The sequence below is a fragment of the Pelophylax lessonae genome (genome assembly GCF_965119305.1).
Source record: "Pelophylax lessonae genome assembly, chromosome: 3".
In the NCBI taxonomy this organism is placed as follows: Eukaryota; Metazoa; Chordata; class Amphibia; order Anura; family Ranidae; genus Pelophylax; species Pelophylax lessonae.
The window spans coordinates 517,445,403-517,465,196 of NC_138770.1; the positions used below are offsets into that span (position 1 = coordinate 517,445,403).

Consider the following 19,794-nt stretch of genomic DNA (forward strand, 5'->3'; position numbering starts at 1 on the left):
TTCTTCTTCTTTTTCTCAGGCTCAAACTGGTCCGTAATGCTGTTACATAGCATGGTCCATGCAGTGCACAATAAAAAACCTAGTGCCTTGATCCCAATAATAGAATTCAAATCCCCCAATAAATTTGAGGTATGTATCATATAGAGCTGCTCAAGCTGTATAAAAACTTGGAGAAAAGGTTGAATAGTGTCACTTATAATAAGAAAACAGAAAATTTCCTACCAAATACTTACAGTAATTTTCCTTTCCTGATGAACACCATGGCAGCATATGTTTGGGTAGCTCCATCCTCGCTCCTACCCCATAGGACCCCACTCCCATAAATTTTGAGGCTGAGCCAGAGACCGTGTTCTGTAACTAGCCTACTCATGACACTGGGAGGATATCTATGCTACCATGGAGTCCATCAGAAAAGGAAAATTACAGTAAAGCATTTGATAGCAAATGTTCCTTTTCCTGACAGACTCCATGACCGCATATGTTTGGAATAAAATATGTACGGGTGTAGATAAGATATGTACGGGTGTAGATCAGTATGGGTAGTAGCATCCTCTCTTCCTCTTTGCTGACCTCTTGGTTGAGGACTCTTTCTCTTTTTGAATCATTCTGGACTCTAAGTCGGGACTGCAGGAGCACACCTCTTTGGAGTTACAGTATCTCACGAAAGTGAGTACACCCTCACATTTTTGTAAATATTTTATTATATCTTTTCATGTGACAACACTGACGAAATGACACTTTGCTACAAAGTAAAGTGGTGAGAGTACAGCTTGCATAACAGTGTAAATTTGCTGTCCCTTCAAAATCACTAAACACACACCCATTAATGTCTAAACTGCTGGCAACAAAAGTGAGTACACCCCTAAATAAAAGTGTCCAAATTGGGCCCAAAGTGTCATTATTTTTCAAAACTGCCTTAACCCTCTTGGGCAGAGCTTCACAGGTTGCCACTGGGAGTCCTCTTCCTCTCCTCCATGACAACATCACAGAGCTGGTGGATGTTAGAGACCTTGCACTTCTCCACCTTCTGTTTGAGGATGCTCCACAGATGCTCAATGGGGTTTAGGTCTGGAGATATGCTTGGTCAGTCCATCAACTTTACCCTCAGCTTCTTTAGCAAGGCAGTGGTCGTCTTAGAGGTGTGTTTGGGGTCGTTATTATGTTGAAATACTGCCCTGCAACCCAGTCTCCAAAAGGAGGGGATCATGCTCTGCTCCAGTATGTAACAGTACATGTTGGCATTCATGGTTCCCTCAATTAACTGTGGCCCAGTGCGGGCAGCACTCATGCAGCCCTAGACCATAACACTCCCACAACTATGCTTGACTGTAGGCAAGACACACTTGGCTTTGTACTCAATTGGTTGCTGCCACACACGCTCTACACCATCTGAACCAAATATGTTTATCTTTGTCTCATCAGACCACAGGACATGGTTCCAGTAATTCATGTCCTTAGTCTGCATGTCTTCAGCAAACTGTTTGCGGGCTTTCTTGTGCATCTTCATCTTTAGAAGAGGCTTCTTTCTGGGACAACAGCTATGCAGACCAAATTGATGCAGTGTGTGGTGTATGGTCTGAGCACTGACAGGCTGACCCCCCCCCCCATCCTTTCAACCTCTGCAGCAATACTGGCAGCTCTCATACGTCAATTTCCCAAAGACAACCTCTGGATATGACGCTGAGCACGTGCACTCAACTTTTTTTGTCAACCATGGTGAGGCCTGTTCTGAGTGGAACCTGCACTGTTAAACTGCTGTATGGTCTTGGCCACCGTGCTGCAGCTTAGTTTCAGGGTCTTGGCAATCTTCCTTATTCCACTCTGGAACCAGGAACCAGGTATTATAGCTGAGGATTGCACCAAGAACTAGACGACACTAGCTTAGGTGCAAACTGGAACTAGCTTTATTATAAATTCACACAGAATATACAGTATATCACACAAAATCAGGTAAGAGCTTGATCACCCTTGATTACCCTAAACAATGCAAACTGTAAACAGTATATCTAATGAACATGAACAGTAATCTAATTAAACAATAAGCTAATTACTAACTAGTTACCTAGACAAACCTAGGTGACTCAAGTCAATGCCTGCCCAGATAATGCTTTGATTAATCAGGGATCCCTCCACACCTCAGACTGTCCGGCAACATTCTACAACAGTCTGAGACAAAGCTCATACAATGTTCCAGCAGTCTGAAAAAGTGGAATACATTTATCTTTATATATTTCTTGAGGAATATTGCTGATAAATATTTCTGTCCCATGTGGAGGGGCTTCTCCAATTCAGTCTGCAGGATGGCCACCATATTTCCTCTGACCATTAACCTTTACAAGTGTAGCACCCTCCTAGGTAGGTGCTAGGTAAAGGCATTGTTTTTCTCCATATGCTTTTCAGGGGAGCCTGATCAGTAGTTTCTCCTGTTACATGTGTCCATGTGTGATTCACTTGGTCTGAGTGAGTGTCCCCACTGTATCTAATAGGGAAGCCTGTTGGACAGTGGAGGAAACCCAGCCAGTGACACACAGGCTTTTGTGGCTGTCCCAGTGGGAGGGCACAAGAGTGGTGCATCCTGGGATAGGCTATAAATGCCAGGGGCACATGTGACAGGGCGTCTTTGGGCGGGAAGCCAGGTCCCAGGAGGAGGGTGACGTTGGTTTCTTCTCCTGTCAGCAAGGAAGGTGGTCACAGGCAGTCCGCCTAGTAGATCCAGTGTTTCTCTAGCAAAGTTGAAGAATCCCAGAGAACGGTGACCTTATCCACAGCAGCTCTATAATATGGACTCCTGCGTATTTTCTGCTACAATAGGGAAACATACGTAATTGCCATTCCATTGTCCCTATTTCCTGAAACACAGTCACGGCAGATGCCAGAAACGCTGGATGGGGGGCTCACTGTCTGTCGGAGATAGCTCAAGGCAGGTGGAGTTTTCATTCTCACAAAATCATGTCAAACATTCTGGAGCTGTGGACAGCCTTCTGTGACCTACAGACCTTTCCATATCTGATGAAGGGAGCGTCAGTGCTCTTCATGCTAGACAACCCTACCGCAGTCTCCTACATAAAGAGACAAGGGGGGACTCTAAGTCTTTCCCTATTACAGGAAGTGGAGCCAATCATGTCTTGGGCTTAGAAGAATCTAGCCAATTTATCAGAGGTTTATGTTACCAGAATCCAAAATGTTCAAGCAGATTATCTATCCAAAGTCCAATACAACAATGAATGGTCTCTCTATGTAGGGGTTTTCAGGTGATTCTTGTCTCTGGAAGTCCATCCAGAAGTCCATCTGTCCCCCCCCCCCCCCAATCCCATGCAACAATAAGTTTGAGAAGTATTATACGAGGGGTCGGTATTCCCTGGCCTTTGGGACAGATGCCAGAATGGATCCCTAGAAATTCAGCAGGGCCTATGCGTTTGCTCCAGTCTCAGTCATCCTCAGGTTTCTACAGAAACTCAGAGCAGAGGATGTGGAGATAGTGGCAGTAATGCTGTATTGCCTGAACAGGCCATGGTTCCCCTTGCTTGTACAGCTCAGCCACTGGGACCCAGTGCCCCTACCTTTCAGGCCTGACCTACTGTCACAGGGTGCAATTCTACATCCATATCCAGCACAGCTGTATCTGATGGTCTTGTTCTTGAGAAGGGGAGGATGGAGGCTCTCGGCTACTCCTCCACTCTCAAGAGTGAGCACAAACAAAGTTTATGGAAGAATGTGGTCAAAATTCATGGAGTACATGTCTGCTGCAGACAGGTCATGCATTGATCCAGAAGTACAAGATGTTCTGGGCTTCCTTCAAACTGGCTTAGATCTGGCCCTATCGGTCCTATCGGCCAGCTCTCTCAGAGTGCAAGTGTCAGCTTTATCGTCCTTCACCAGTGTTTCCCAGGCCAGACATCCTCTTTTCCAACAATTCTTTAAGGGAACTGCTGACTTAGGCCCCAGACAAAGCTGAGATTTCCAAAATAGGATCTTCCTCTTGCCCTTGATTTCCTCTCTGGAGCAGAGGGTGTCAGGTCTCTCTCCATCAAAGACCTCTCCAATAAGTCCGCCTTTCTGGTAGCCATCACGTCGGCAAAAAGAGTCTCCGAAATTGGAGCCCTTGGTCATAAAGAACCTTTCTTAACATTCTTCTGGAATCGAGTGGTGCTGAAACCTATGCATGGCTCAAATCACAAGGTAACATTGGTTTTTTATGAGAACCAAGAAATTGTTCTGCCAACGTTTAGAGTGCCTACGATTGCCAATATAAATCTTTTAGACATGGGAGAGACTCTAAAGTTATATCTACAAGCTACGGCTTCCTTCAAGCTTTCAGATTGTTTTTTCATTCTATTTGCCGGAAAGAACAAAGAGAAATGTGCCTCATCTAGGACGACTGCGACAGTCCGTAATGATTTGGGGAGCCATGTTATCTTCTAGTATTGGTCCACTGTGTTTTATCAAGTCCAAAGTCAGCGCAGCCCTCTACCAGGAAATTCTAGAGCACTTCATGCTTCGTTCTGCTGACCAACTTTATGGAGATGCTGATTTCATTTTCCAGCAGGACTTGGCACCTTCCCACACTGCTAAAAGTACCAATACCTGGTTTAATGATCATGGTATCACTGTGCTTGATTGGCCAGGAACTTCGCCTGACTTAAACCCCATAGAGAATCTGTGGGGTATTGTCAAGATGAAAATGAGACCCAACAATGCAGATTAGCTGAAAGCCACTATCAAAGAAACCTAGGCTTCCATAACACCTCAGCAGTGCCACAGGCTGATCGCCTCCATGCTATGCTGCATTGATGCAGTAATTCATGCAAAAGGAGCCCCGACCAAGTATTAAGTGCATACTATACTGTACATGGGCATACTTTTCAGTGAACCAACATTTCTGTATTAAAAATCCTTTTTTCATTGGTCTTTTGTAATATTCAAATTTTTTGAGATACTGACCTTTGGGTTTTCACTAGCTGTAAGCCATAATCATCAAAAATGAAAGGAATAAATGCTTGAAATATATCACTCTGTGTGTAACACATCTATATAAAATATGAGTTTCACTTTTTGAATGGAATTACTGAAATCCCCAAACCGTGTGTGTGTGTGTGTGTGTATATATATATATATATATATATATATATATATATATATATATATATATATACACACATCTATATAATATATATATATAGTGTGTGTATTTTTTTTTAATTTTTTTATTATCCCTTAACATAACATAAGAATAGGACTTTTAAAAGCATTGCATACAGTACACAAGTAAACAAAGCACATTTCTGTTATAAAATGCTATTTTAATTGTTTGCTTTAAATGAAATATGTTTTTCTGTTTATAATACAGAAACTAAAAGCTGACCCTTCCCCACGAATTTTAGCGACACACTTCTATTATGACCAAATCCCAAAATCCTTCTTTGAGAAAAAAGTAAAGGTAAGTTGGAGAAAGTGTCTAATGTAATATGAAAACTTTACTCTTTGGTAGTAGCCCAGGTAGAAATAATATAGACCTTGATGAACTATTTTGGCATACTAGTGCAAGTGTCAACAGCAATGATAAAAAATATGATATATGCTTTCAATGTCTAACTACTTGGTGCCCAACATGTGGCTTGGAGGTTGCATGTGGCCATTTGGCTCTTTTTGTGAGGCCCTCGGGTCCCTGCAGCCACGACTGTGTCTCCATTTCATGACTCCTGAAAAATTGTCATTAATCCCCAACAAGTACTATAGCATGTTTGCAGTCACTTTCTATCCCCTGTACCCCGCCTGCAGTCTCTGACCATCTTTTGTGTCATGCCCAAAGCCTTTGATCTGATTGGTATGTGTCTGCTGTCTCTGACACCAACTATTCACAGAATATTATGTGTGACCCTTTGGTGATGTCAGAGGCTCCCTTTGAGGCACCCCATATCAAGAAAGTTGATCATTAATGATCTAACTTCCAACAAGAAAACAGATTCTGCAATGTAGTATCCAAGGGCAGAAGTATTTTAGATCCAGTTGTTTGGCTTTGACTGATCTTTTGAGATAATATAAAAACACCCAATTATTATTATTATTATTATTATTATACAGGATTTATATAGCGCCAACAGTTTGCGCAGCGCTTTACAATATGAGGGAAGACAATACAGTTACAATACAATTCAATACAGGAGGAATTAGAGGGCCCTGCTCATTAGAGCTTCTAATCTAGAAGGGAGGGTCAAGTGAAACAAAAGGCAATAACTGTGGGGGATGAGCTGATGGAGAAATTGGAAGTACAGTTGTTAGGTGTGGGTAGGATATGCTTTTCTGAAGAGGAGGCATAACACCCACAGGTATAATGAGGGGTACTGATGGCATGAATAGACCATCATATGTTACTGAACGTCAAAGTGAAGACGTGAATCTATGTACCAAAGGCACTGTATAGACAAAAAAAAAAAAAACAAGAGACCATAAGAAAGAAGGTACCAGAAAGATCCAAATAATGTAGGCAAAAAATAATTTATTGATTTTAAAAAACAACCAAAAATGTACTAATCATACCCTTTTTTCTTTAAAGCAGAAATTCTGGAAAACAGCTTTATACACTGGTAAATGCCTATAAGGAAGCTGTTTTACCTTCCAAAAGATTTGTATTTACAGTGCCTTGCCAAAGTATTCTGCCCCCTTGAACTTTTTGACCTTTTGCCACATTTCAGGCTTCAAACATAAAGATATAAAACTGTAATTTTTTGTGAAGAATCAACAACAAGTGGGACACAATCATGAAGTGGAACGAAATGTATTGGATATTTCAAACTTTGTTAACAAATAAAAAACTGAAAAATTTGGCGTTCAAAATTATTCAGCCCCCTTAAGTTAATACTTTGTAGCGCCACCTTTTGCTGCGATTACAGCTGTAAGTCGCTTGGGGTATGTCTCTATCAGTTTTGCACAACAGCTCGAGCTCAGTGAGGTTGGATGGAGAGCATTTGTGAACAGCAGTTTTCAGTTCTTTCCACAGATTCTCGATTGGATTCAGGTCTGGACTTTGACTTGGCCATTCTAACACCTGGATATGTTTATTTGTGAACTATTCCATCGTAGATTTTGCTTTATGTTTTGGATCATTGTCTTGTTGGAAGACAAATCTCTGTCCCAGTCTCAGGTCTTTTGCAGACTCCATCAGGTTTTCTTCCAGAATGGTCCTGTATTTGGCTCCATCCACCTTCCCATCAATTTTAACCATCTTCCTTGTCCCTGCTGAAGAAAAGCAGGCCCAAACCATGATGCTGCCACCACCATGTTTGACAGTGGGGATGGTGTGTTCAGGGTGATGAGCTGTGTTGCTTTTACGCCAAACATAATGTTTTGCATTGTTGCCAAAAATTTCGATTTTGGTTTCATCTGACCAGAGCACCTTCTTCCACATGTTTGGTGTGTCTCCCAGGTGGCTTGTGGCAAACTTTAAACGACACTTTTTATGGATATCTTTAAGAAATGGCTTTCTTCTTGCCACTCTTCCATAAAGGCCAGATTTGTGCAGTATACGACTGATTGTTGTCCTATGGACAGAGTCTCCCACCTCAGCTGTAGATCTCTGCAGTTCATCCAGAGTGATCATGGGCCTCTTGGCTGCATCTCTGATCAGTCTTCTCCTTGTATGAGCTGAAAGTTTAGAGGGACGGCCAGGTCTTCGTAGATTTGCAGTGGTCTGATACTCCTTCCATTTCAATATTATCGCTTGCACAGTGCTCCTTGGGATGTTTAAAGCTTGGGAAATCTTTTTGTATCCAAATCCGGCTTTAAACTTCTCCACAACAGTATCTCGGACCTGCCTGGTGTGTTCCTTGTTCTTCATGATGCTCTCTGCGCTTTAAAGGGACCTCTGAGACTATCACAGTGCAGGTGCATTTATACGGAGACTTGATTACACACAGGTGGATTCTATTCATCATCATTAGTCATTTAGGTCAACTTTGGATCATTCAGAGATCCTCACTGAACTTCTGGAGAGAGTTTGCTGCACTGAAAGTAAAGGGGCTGAATAATTTTGCACGCCCAATTTTTCAGTTTTTTTTATTTAACAAAGTTTGAAATATCCAATAAATTTTGTTCCACTTCATGATTGTGTCCCACTTGTTTTTGATTCTTCACAAAAAATTCGTTTTATATCTTTATGTTTGAAGCCTGAAATGTGGCAAAAGGTCAAAGTTCAAGGGGGCCGAATACTTTCGCAAGGCACTGTATATCTATCCAGTTTGGAGATTTGAACAGCTCTGCTACACAGCACACCCCTATCTGGCAGGAGTGGAGACCTTATTTTTTTTTTCCTTTTTCCCCTCTGCTGTAGTTTAGTAGTATTTACAGGTCTTTCTACCGTCCCCAGCCTGTGACTGGGCAATGTAAAGAGAAGCAGCAAACAGATGAATTCATCTCTTACACCCTGGTCAAACTGATCGTGACACTGAAATCGTACTACTTCATTTGAAGTAGGATGATTTTAAAGTAGCATTTCAGTGTTACTTCAGGTGGCACTTGGAACACACCTCTGGACTTCATGCAAAGATGTCTAAGCAACCCGCACCTGAACTTGCAAAAAGTAGTGCAGGAACTACTTTCAAAATGGGTGCTGATTTGACTGCTTCCAAAGCAGACAATAGGGTGCGATTTGTCATGCAATTTAAAACTGTCAAATCACATCACAAGTCGCACCAGTGTGATGGGGAGCTCACTCTGCTCTCTTCTATCAGCAAGCTCCTTGTACTACAACACAGCTGACTGGGTGCTTGTGCATCTGTACCCCCCTTCCCCGGAATCTGAATTCCTCTGTTCAAGAACTACAAGAGCCTGCTACCAAGTTCAACTCATGTGAACTTACAGAGTTTGCGTTTTTAAAATACATTTTATAATGCCACAATATTTTGTGTCTGTCTGGACTTTAGTCTAAAATACATGTATGAAGACAAGTGCCTATGAAAATTCTGTTGCTCCTCTGAAACATTAGCGACTGAAATTGTTTTGTTTCTGTTGGACCTGGTCTGTCTGATCTGGCCTGGTTACAATGTTTTGGTATGTGTTAAATACTTAAGCTGGCCATACATTATACAATTTTCTTATTTAATTTCCTTTGGATTTACCTTCAACTATGTAGTGCAATGGCCTGACTGATTGCAGACAAATTGAAAGTGTTTAGGCTTGACCTCATATTATATGGTTTTGGTAAATCGAAAATTGTACAAGCAAAATATATATAATGTATGGTCTGCCTTAGTCTCATTCAGGAATATGTAAACCTTGGACTAACAGGAGAGTTGTAACACTGCATCACACAACCACTTTGATTGTGTCTTTTGCATACAAGGGACTAAAGGTGCCAATTAAATAACTTCTCATATTAATAAAAAAACGTACAATTTATTTTCAAAACTTAAAAATAGTCCATATAACAAATGTATGCACAAGGAAAGGCCAACTTTTGGTAACATATACACTATATTGTCAAACGTATTGGCCTTTACACACACATGAAGTTTAATGGCATCCCAGTCTTAGTCCGTAGGGTTCAATATTAAGTTGGCCCACACTTTGCATCTATAACAGCTTCAACTCTTCTGGGAAGACTATCCACAAGGTTTTGGAGTGTGTCTATGGGAATGTTTGACCATTCTTCCCTAAGCCCATTTGTGAGGTCAGGCACTGATATTGGACGAGAAGGCCTGGCTCGCAGTCTCAGCTCTAATTCATCCCAAAGGTGTTCTATCAGGTTGAGGGCAGGGCAGCCAAGTTCATCCACCCCAAACTTGCTCATCCATGTCTTTATGGACCTTGCTTTGTGCACTGGTGCGCAGTCATGTTGGAACAGGTAGGGGCCATCCCCAAACTGTTCCGAGAAAGTTGGGAGCATGAAATTGTCCAAAATATCTTGGTATGCTGACGTCTAAGAGTTCCCTTCACTGGAACTAAGGGGCCAAGCCCAACCCCAGAAAAACAACCCACACCATAATCTCCCCTCCGCCAAATGATTTGGACCAGTGCACAAAGCAAGGTCCATAAAGTCATGGATGAACGAGTTTGGGTGGAAGAACTTGACTGGCCTGCACAGAGTCCTGATCTCAACCCGATAGAACACCTTTGAGATAAATTAGTGCTGCGACTGTGAGCCAGAATTTCTCGTCCACCATCAGTGCCTGACCTCACAAATGCTCTTATGAAAGAATGGTCAAACATTCCCATAGACACATAGAGTGTTCTGCCCATATTGGTCATAGTAAAGTGCTGTTACAGATTATACTGCAATGTTGTTGATGTTGCTGCCATCTAGTGGTCAGAGTTGGTTATTATTTGCCAGAGCTTGACAGGAAGAGGCAGTAACCTTTAACGTGGAACTGTATTTGCTAGAGCTTAACAGGAAGAGGTATTCCCCTCAAAAGGGAAGGGCTGTAACCTTTAACCTAGAACTGTATTTCCTCCATTTCATAACTACTCATGGAAGCATGCAGAAGAGCTCTCATCTATTCTTGGGCTAATGAAGGAATTGTCTGTAAGTACATTCACTGATGGAGTGAGGCTGCTGTATAATGTTTAATGTACTGTGTAACGGATCTTTGTACCCCAGGTGGGCACATCCGCCGGACCTGTGTCTCCTGTCCTCCAAACGCACCCACAGCCTGCAGAGAAGCCATACCCAGCCCGTAACCCCTCAATCACGAGACAATCCACACAGGTGTTGAGGGTTAACCATACAGAGCTTAAAACTGTTTATTACATTCCAAGACATACAGTTTTACACACAGTTAGGGAAACTCCCTTTAGCCACAGCGGGGGAAGGGGACAAGGACCAGCCAATGGGAACGGAACATTTGTACATTGAAACAGGCAGTCTTAATACACACCCCCCTGCGGAGAGATGTCTCCAGCCCAGACCATTGTCTGTGTCATGAATCCACACACTTAGACACAGAAACAGGAGGGGGGGGGGATGGGGGGAGAAGGGCTATAGCATTACATTCCAAACACTTGGTTCTTAAATGTATACACATGCAATAAACATAATGCATACAAGAAGGACAATATACAGTGGCTGTGTTTGCCACATGCTGACACATATGTTTTGTTTATGCTTATGTTGTAGTTTTACAAAGTTATTCAGAAAAAAGAATACATACAGATCTGATGTTTCCCGTTTCTTGACTTCTGAATTATTGTTAAGCTGTCTGACTAGTGTTATACAACAGTTCAATAACGCGAAGCAGAACATAGTCTAAGCTGTTCTAGCTGGAAAGGGTGGACCAACTCAATATTGAACCCTACCGACTAAGACTGGGATGTCATTAAAGTTCATGTGCGTGTAAAGGGTGTGTAAAGGCAGGCATCCTGATACTTTTGACAATATGGTGTATATGATAATATGAACGTTATGAGAAACGTTTTCTAAATGATCCCTTCCCTCAGCACATGTTACATCATGATGTTGGGCATGACCATTTGCCTTTCTAATTCTTCAATTGTCAAATAACATATGAATAGAATTGTAATCCTCTTTTGGCTCAACGCATTTCACACTTAACATAAAACTAAAAGAAAAATGTTGTTTTCATTTTGGAGTGTCACACACCTGTATGCAGGGCTTGAGATAATGAGGGTGGCTTCTTGCCCAGTTCCCGTCCTAGTACCCCTGGATATTGAGACAGGGTCTGCAGGGACTAAGGAAAGACATACATGTAAAAGTGTAGACACTGTAAGCAGGAACTTAGGAGTGCTGGTTTCTGATGGGCAGAGTGCAGCTGACAATGCTCAATGAAGTTGGTAAGTCAAGTGGAGCCAGGTCCCAGACCTGGCTAAGTGATAGCCAAGTGGAAAGACACCAGGACACCAGAAACAGGCAGAAGTCAGCAACAATCCGGCAGCAAGTTAGATTCACTAGGCAAAAGCACAGTCCTTAGTCCAAGCCTGGGTGGGTAGAAAAGGCAGACAATGAACATGAGCAGACAAGGGTAGTCTGAGAGCAAGGTCAGAGAGGAAGCCAGCTCAGTAACAAGTTTAAGATGTGCAGCAGAAACTGTATCACGATAACAAGACTGAAGAACATTCATTAAAGAACTAGTGCAGATTGCAGGTTTAAATAGGCCGCTTGGCGACAGTGAACATACTTACAAGTCTTCACACTCAGGTGCAATGATGTACATGCAGTCCACCTTCTATGTCTGTAGAAACATGCATGCTTTAGCCAGACAGCCTCAGCCTATTGGCTGACTGTGTTCCTGGGGGGTCAGGAGGGCAGAACAGGGTCCAGTTTGCAGCTTCTGTTGTGCATATTTAAGTAATATATTTGATCTAGATGTGCCATGTGGTGACTGACTACTTGCCTGTTCAATTCTATGCTGTTTTGAGATATCATCACTGTAGCTTCCTCCTTGTATTCAAATTGAAGCAATAAGAAACAAACAAGAACACCAGAATGTAATCAGAATAGTCTGTTTACATTATAACCTTTTCTGAAATCATTGACAGGTAGACAGAAGTCATACTTCAAAGTAATACTATTGTTCTATTTTCTGGTAGATTTTGGTGATGTTTCGCAATCCAAAGGATACAGCCGTATCAATGTTTCACTTCTACAATAATAATCCAATGCTTCCCACCTACAATAGCTTTGATGACTTTTTCCCAGATTTCATGAGTGGAAAAGGTAAGCGGTATGGTAAGAATTCTGAGCATATTTGATTCTTATTTTACTTCCTTATTCTCTAATACTCATATAACATTCTGAAATAATATAAAATGTGTGCTATATATACACAGAATGTGAAACCAGAATATTTTTTACATATACACAGAATACCTATTCTTGTTTTATCCCATAAAAAGTAATATTTCCAACTTTTCTGGTAATTCATATAGAAATAACACAATCTCCTGTGCTTTACAAAACAAATTAAATATCACTGTCTTAAACAATTTAAAACATATTACTTTGCTAAAATGTATTAAATTTACATTAGCACATTAAGTGCTTGGTTGCACGATTAAATATGCATTACATTTAGTAAGCATTATGCCTGTAAGAAATACAAAAATAATACATATTGATAGAAAAAATTAGTTTGGGTCTGTGAAAATTTGTCTTATATATCCAAATACAATCCAGTCTCAGCATCCTCCACCTCCCACTATCCAGATCCTTTGCCATCTTCCACACTTAGGCAGGCCATAGACGGTGCACATGTATTTCCTACAACCACAGGATACAGGAAAGAAATTTTCTCAATTCCCCCATTGACAGAGACAGTGCTGAAGGGGAATCCCTCCTGCTGAGACATTTTTTTTCTCCTGGCAGGGGGGCGAGGGAGGGCAGGGGAAGTTGTCCCTGCTGGGAGTAGACAGTGATTATTGCTAGCAGCTATAGCAGCCACTAGTGATAACTACAAGTGAATGCAGCAGGCATTGAACAATCAACTTGGTACATTCAGCCTGCCCATACATGGTTTGAATCTTGGCCAGTTCCTGCTGAAACGGCCAAGATTCTAACCATCTATGGCCAGCTTTACTCTGCAAACTTGTCCTGCTGCCTTCTCTCCGCTCCTTAACAATTTGCATTCGGCTTGTTTTCTTAGTCTTTTTCACAATCCATTCTCAATCACCCCACAAATAGGATCCTATTTAGCCTCTCCTGATCCATTATACTGCTACCCTTCCTTACCCGACCCCCTTAAACTGACTTTATGCCTTTTCTCTCTCCTCTACAATCCAGTACCATTGCATCTTTTCTCTCCCTCCTGTTGACACTTTTCCCCTCCTTCACAGATAAGTCCTTCTGCCTTTTTTTCCCCTATCCCCCCTATTTCAGTTTCTTCTCTGCCTTCTTTTATACTATCACTCCCTCTGCCCCTTCTTCCCCACACTATACAGTTTTGATTTCTTATTCACCACCACCCCACACAGACCACTATCCAACCACTATACAGCCTCACTGCCTCCACTCTTTTTTCTTCTCTGCAACTTTTTTGTTTCAGGCAGAGGCATCCAATCAAAGCCTCTGTCTTATAAAGTTTTGGTCCTTTGCCATGAAAAACAGAGGGAGCAGGAAGTAAAATACCCGATGCTAAGAATTTTTGGGATCCTTTGCTCCCACTGAGATAAGATGGCAACCTCAAGGAGGATCAGTGGGCCTAAAGTCTATATTAGAAATGAAAGAAAATCCTTTATTTTTCTAAATTCTGTTCTAGGAGAAAAGCTTATTTTAGAGGCATGTTTTACTTTTAGAGTTGTAGCACAATTCCCAGCCGTTTTGCTGGATATGGGTCCCCCTGGGTCACCGGGTGCAACAAAAGTACCTTTGTGCATGTTTCTCCAAGTGTGAGCACTGAGACAATGACCAGTCCAGTATCTTTGGGTTTTTCTATTTATTTTGAAACTTGGATTGGAGAAGGGATGATTTGGATACTCCTTTGGCTCAACTATGTACAATTTGGCGGAGACACCTGAAAAATGCAGATTGGCGCTGACTTGACGCTGGCAGGATGCCGGTCAACGCCGGTTAATGCTGGTTAACGCTTGCCTGATGCCTGTTAACGCTGAACTGACTTGTGACTGCTTTACTGAATAAAGAAGTCCTCTTTAAGCTCCCCTAAGCACTCCTTGCTGAGGTAGCTATTTGCATACACTGCTGCACTGCCGAACACTTCAGGGCCCTCACCAGCACCCCCTTTTCTCTCACTTCTCTTCAGGGTTTAGACACAGGCAACCCCTTTTTCTAAACCTCTCTACTGGTTAGCTGGCTCCTGGATCCCTTTGACATTCTGGAGTGGTCCCCTATCCTAGGCAGACCCCTGGGCAGTTTCGAGTACTCACAGCACTGTTTATCCTGGAAACTTCGGTCCAGCAGCTCTACTCGGTCCACAGCACTCTGGATCCCTTCTTGCAACCCAGCTCAACCTCCGGTCCTCTAGGTCAACTTGCTTCCTTTGACAGGAGGAGTGACAGCTGTCAGCCTCCTCCTGGGACTCTGCTTCCTGCCAAAGATGCTCTGTCATGTGCTCCCCTCAGACTTATACCCCATTCCAGGATGCATTGCGGCAGACTCCGCCCTCTGGGATAGATACAAGCCCTGGTGTGCTATTGGCCAGGTTTCCTCCACTGTCCAATAAGAGCCCTCATTGGACACAGTGGAGAGACTCCCCAGACTCAACAGACACACCTGGAAACACATGACAGCCTAGCTGAATGATCAGGCACCCCCGATAAGCAGACAGGGCCACAATATGCTTTTCCTAGCACCCACCTAGGAGGGTGTTACATCCACCCCCCCCCCCCCCCAAAAAATGAGCCATGTACCCATCGGCTCTGAGGCAGCCGCCTCCTACAAAAATCTGCCAAAAACAAAAAGATCAGGAGTATTCCACAAACTTGAAAAGGGGGAAAAGGGAAAGAAACGAATGTACAAATAATGTACGTGAAAAAATAGATATAGACATCTCTATACTGTACACCTATACAAATTCCTTAAGGTGCATGAAAGGATGCACCCCCCACCAAACAAACTCCATTTGGTGGAGATTAACCACTGGCCGACTGCTCACATTGCTGCTACTGCAGCAGAGTGGCTTGGCTAGGTCCAGCGACATAGACCTAGGTTGGGCGCATTCACGACTCGCACGCCCCCCCCCCCCCCAAATCCCTCACAGTATACACTATATACAGTGGTATAGAGATCTTTTACTGATCACTGTATTTAGTGCCACTTGTGACCCAAAATCGCGCTTGCGCTAGGCCCAAATAGGTTTAGGGCACCTGCCATCTATCTACCTTGATCACCCCCAGTTAACCCCTTCACTCCCTATCACACTGTGCACTAATATATACAGTATATCAGCTAACTACTTATCACTGTATTAGTGTCACTTGTGACCCCAGTTTGTGCTTGCGCTAGGCCCAAATAGGTTTAGGCCACCCGCCATACATCCCCTAAAAAGGTTTAACCCCTTGATCTCCCCCAGTTAACCCCTTCACTGTCCTGTCACAGTGTTCACTATATACAGTGATTACCGATCACTGTATTAGTGTCACGGGTGACGCTAGTTAGTCTAGTTAGCGTCAGGGTCCCACCATACCACCGTTATTTAGCGTCAGTTACAGTCAATTACACTAACACACACACACACACATACACACACACACACACCTCCATTACTAGTATAGTGTTTGAACAGATCAATATCTGATCTGATCAGAACTATACTAGCGTCCCCATAGTTTAGTGTTCCCAAAACTCGGTGTTTGCACAATCAGCACTGATTCCTGCCAGCACCTGTGTTTAGCCCCTCCGCCCAGCCCACCCTACCTAGGCAAGTGCAGTAATCAAATTATTAAGGTCACTTCCAAAAAACACAAATCACACAAAACCGCTGCGTTAGCAGAGTCAGGCCTGATCTCTGCTAGCACTAGCAATTTTTTGTAGTGACCAAATAGTCCTTGACAACCAGGTGCTTTTTTACCTGTTAGTCACTGTACCTTTAAATTTAGTTGATAAAATGTCCAAACGGTGGTACAGTAGTGCAGAGGCCTACAGTATACTGACCGCGTCAGATGAGAGCGATGGGGAAGCCTCACTGGCAGAATCAGGGTCAGTATACGAACCTTTAAAGAACAGAGGCTCCCTGACAGATAGCTCCGACAACGGATGGATCCCTGCTAAGGACAGGCGTACCCGACCCCATTCTGGAGTTGCTGAGATGCAAGAACCGGATGTTTCTCGTATGCAGCAGAGTGCTAGTACTAGTGCCGCTCATACTTCTTGTGATCTGGCAAGCACGAGTGGCCTAGTATACCCTGGATCTAGACATACCAGCACTGCAGTAAGACTTGGTGACGTGGCGAGTCCCATAAGTGCAGTTGAAGCTGGTACAGTGGCTAGCACAAGTAGTGGCCCGCAGCCACCGTGTATTCGAAGACAGGCCCGTAGAGCCCATAGTGCCCTCCCTGAAGCGCTGGCATATCCTAATTGGCAGCCCATAGATTCTACAGCGCCCGTACTTCCCCCCCATTCACTGCCCAACCCAGAATTCAAGTGGAAACAACTGGTTTTAATCCCCTTAAATTTTTTGAGCTGTTTTTCACTGAAGATATTTACAGATCTATTGTGGATCAAAGTAATTTGTATGCCAATCAATTTATTACTGCCAATCCAAATCCGCCCCTTGCCAGAGAATTTGCCTGGAAACCTATAACGGTTTCCGAATTTAAGATCTTTCTGGGCCTATCCTTCAACACGGGCATTACAAAAAAGAGTGAATTGAGGTTATATTGGTCCACTGACCCAATTCACCAAATGCGGGTGTTCTCTGCTGCTATGTCCAGGGCTCGATGCAAACAAATATTTTTGTTCATGCATTTCAAAGACAATGAACTCTGTCATCCTCAGGGAGACCCTGAATATGACCGGCTCCACAAAATTCGGCCCCTTGTAGACCACTTCAATCAGCGGTTTGCAGCCTTGTTTCCCCCCCCCCCACAAGATGTCTGCATTGACGAGTCCCTAATAAAGTTTACTGGCCGCCTTGCTATAAAACAGTATCTCCCCAGCAAGCGTGCCAGATACAGGGTCAAACTGTATAAGCTGTGTGACATGGCCACAGGCTATACAGTTAGTTTCCGTGTCTACGAGGGAAAAGATAGCACTGTGGAGCCCCCCGACTGCCCAGACTACATAGGGAGCAGCGGTAAGGTAGTTTGGGACTTGGTGTCACTCTTATTCGGAAAGGGGTGCCACTTGTACGTGGACAATTTTTATTCAAGCATGCCACTTTTTATACACCTCTTTCAATTACAAATTGGCGCTTGTGGCACCATGCGATCTAATCGCTGGGGCTTCCCCCAACGGCTAGTAAATGCCCCACTGAGTCCGGGGGAGAGAGCCTGCTTGAGGTGCGATGAATTGCTTGCAGTGAAGTGAAGGGACAAACAGAAAGTTTTCGTTCTGTCCTCCATTCACCCAGACATTGAGAAGCCCCTCTGTGTCCACGACTATAACCGTAAAATGGGAGGGGTGGACTTCAATGACCAGATGATGGACCGTACTATCATCATTTTGAGAGACCCTAACCTGGAACCTGGAACTTTAACGTTGAAGAAAAAAAAAAAGTGTAAAAAAAAAAAACAATAAAAAAAAAAAAAAACATAAAAACATAAAATAAAAATTACAAAAAAAAACATAAAATAAAAAAGCCAAAAATATTTGGCGTCTGAGTTATTTTTCTGTTCTTACTCTGCTCTTCTACTTATACTCTTCCTACTTTTACGGTTTTTCATTGGTACTTTTCAGGTACCAATGTAATGTTTTATGTTTACTGTTCACTTTGCCTTGCAGGTACTCATCGGCTGCCACACTGATTCTATATATTCGGACACAAACAGTGTTTGCGCTCAGCATATATGGATACCTCTGATGGCAGCGCTGTGGTAGGTTGATTTTACCACTGCAGTTAAAATACCTTTAGGTATACATGGAATATTGTCATGTATACCCGCCATTAAGAAGTGTGTTTGGATGTTTGGGCGGTTAATGGTGCGTATACTACACAATTTTCCTGCAGAGATTTCTGATAGGTTCTCTTTTTTTTTTCGTTCAGCCCACAGGCTGCATGAAAAAAAAAAAAAAAAACTACACTATATGCCAAACAAGGACCAGCAATGTACTGGTACGTTACTGGACTTTGATTGGTTATACCAGGACGATGCCTACAGATTTAGGCATCATCTTGGTATTGTTTTTTACAGCCAGCGGTCAGCTTACATGTAAACGCAATCCTAGCGGATAATTGGCCACTAGACTGCTTTTACAAGCAGTGGGAGGGGACTCCCCCCCCCCCCCCCCTCCCGCCGCATTCCGTAGTTTTTCTCGGGCTCTCCTGTCCCACCGGTTAACCCGAGAGCGCAGCTGGTGGTTCAATTATCTAACCATAGAGCTGATTGGAGATGAGAATGGCTCCAATCATCTCTATGGCCTAAGATACCCGAAGCTACGATCATTTCATGACTTCTGTTTCGCCAGAAATAATCAGCGCCATTGGGAAATTGGGAAAGCATTTTATCACACCAATTTTGGTGTGGTCAGATGCGTTAAGGTCCGAGGAGAGATCTAGAGTCTAAAATATGCAATTTATGCCATTAAAAAACCTGAAGGCGGTGATTGGTTTTCGGGGGGTCCCGTACAGCTAGGCTCCCAAAAAGTCTCACACATGTGGTATCCCTGTACTCAGGAGAAGCAGCAAAATGTATTTTGGGGTGTAATTCCACATATATCCATGTCATGTGTGAGCTATTTATCTTGTAGTGACAACTTTGTGTTAAAAAAAAAAATTAAAAAATAAAAATGTAATTTTCCCAAAACTTGTGGCAAAATATAAAATATTCCATGGACTCACCATGCCTCTCAGCAAATAGCTTGGGGTGTCTACTTCCTAAAATTGGGTCATTTGGGGGGGGGGGGGGTTGTGCTATCTTGACATTTCAGGGCCTCCGAAACCATGTTAGGCATTGAGAAAGTGCAATGAGAAATTTACGCTGAAGGTGGTGATTGGTTTTCGGGGTCCCGTACACAGCTAGGCTCCCAAAAAGTCTCACACATGTGGTATCCCTGTACTCAGGAGAAGCAGCAGAATATATTTTGGGGTGTAATTACACATATGCCCATGGCATGTGTGAGCAATATATAATTTCATTGACAACATTTTGTAAAAAAAAATTTTTTTTTTTAGTTATTTTTCAAACACCTGTGACAAAAAAAAATTAAATATTCAATGAGTTCAACATGCCCCTCAC

General features: G+C 42.8%; 2 protein-coding genes across 3 annotated transcripts in view; both read left to right on the forward strand.

The window, feature by feature from the left end:
* LOC309549693 (sulfotransferase 6B1-like) overlaps window positions 1–19,794 on the forward strand; it is a 607,359-nt gene that overhangs the window by 392,211 nt on the left and 195,354 nt on the right. The gene's annotated exons all lie outside the window — the stretch shown is intronic.
* LOC309549695 (sulfotransferase 6B1-like) overlaps window positions 1–19,794 on the forward strand; it is a 403,842-nt gene that overhangs the window by 19,152 nt on the left and 364,896 nt on the right. For both annotated transcript variants that reach the window (XM_082250145.1, XM_082250144.1), the window contains exons 2-4: window positions 20–129; window positions 5,348–5,437; window positions 12,538–12,664. In XM_082250145.1, coding sequence (XP_082106271.1) covers window positions 20–129; window positions 5,348–5,437; window positions 12,538–12,664 — 327 coding nt within the window. The remainder of the gene's footprint in view (window positions 1–19; window positions 130–5,347; window positions 5,438–12,537; window positions 12,665–19,794) is intronic.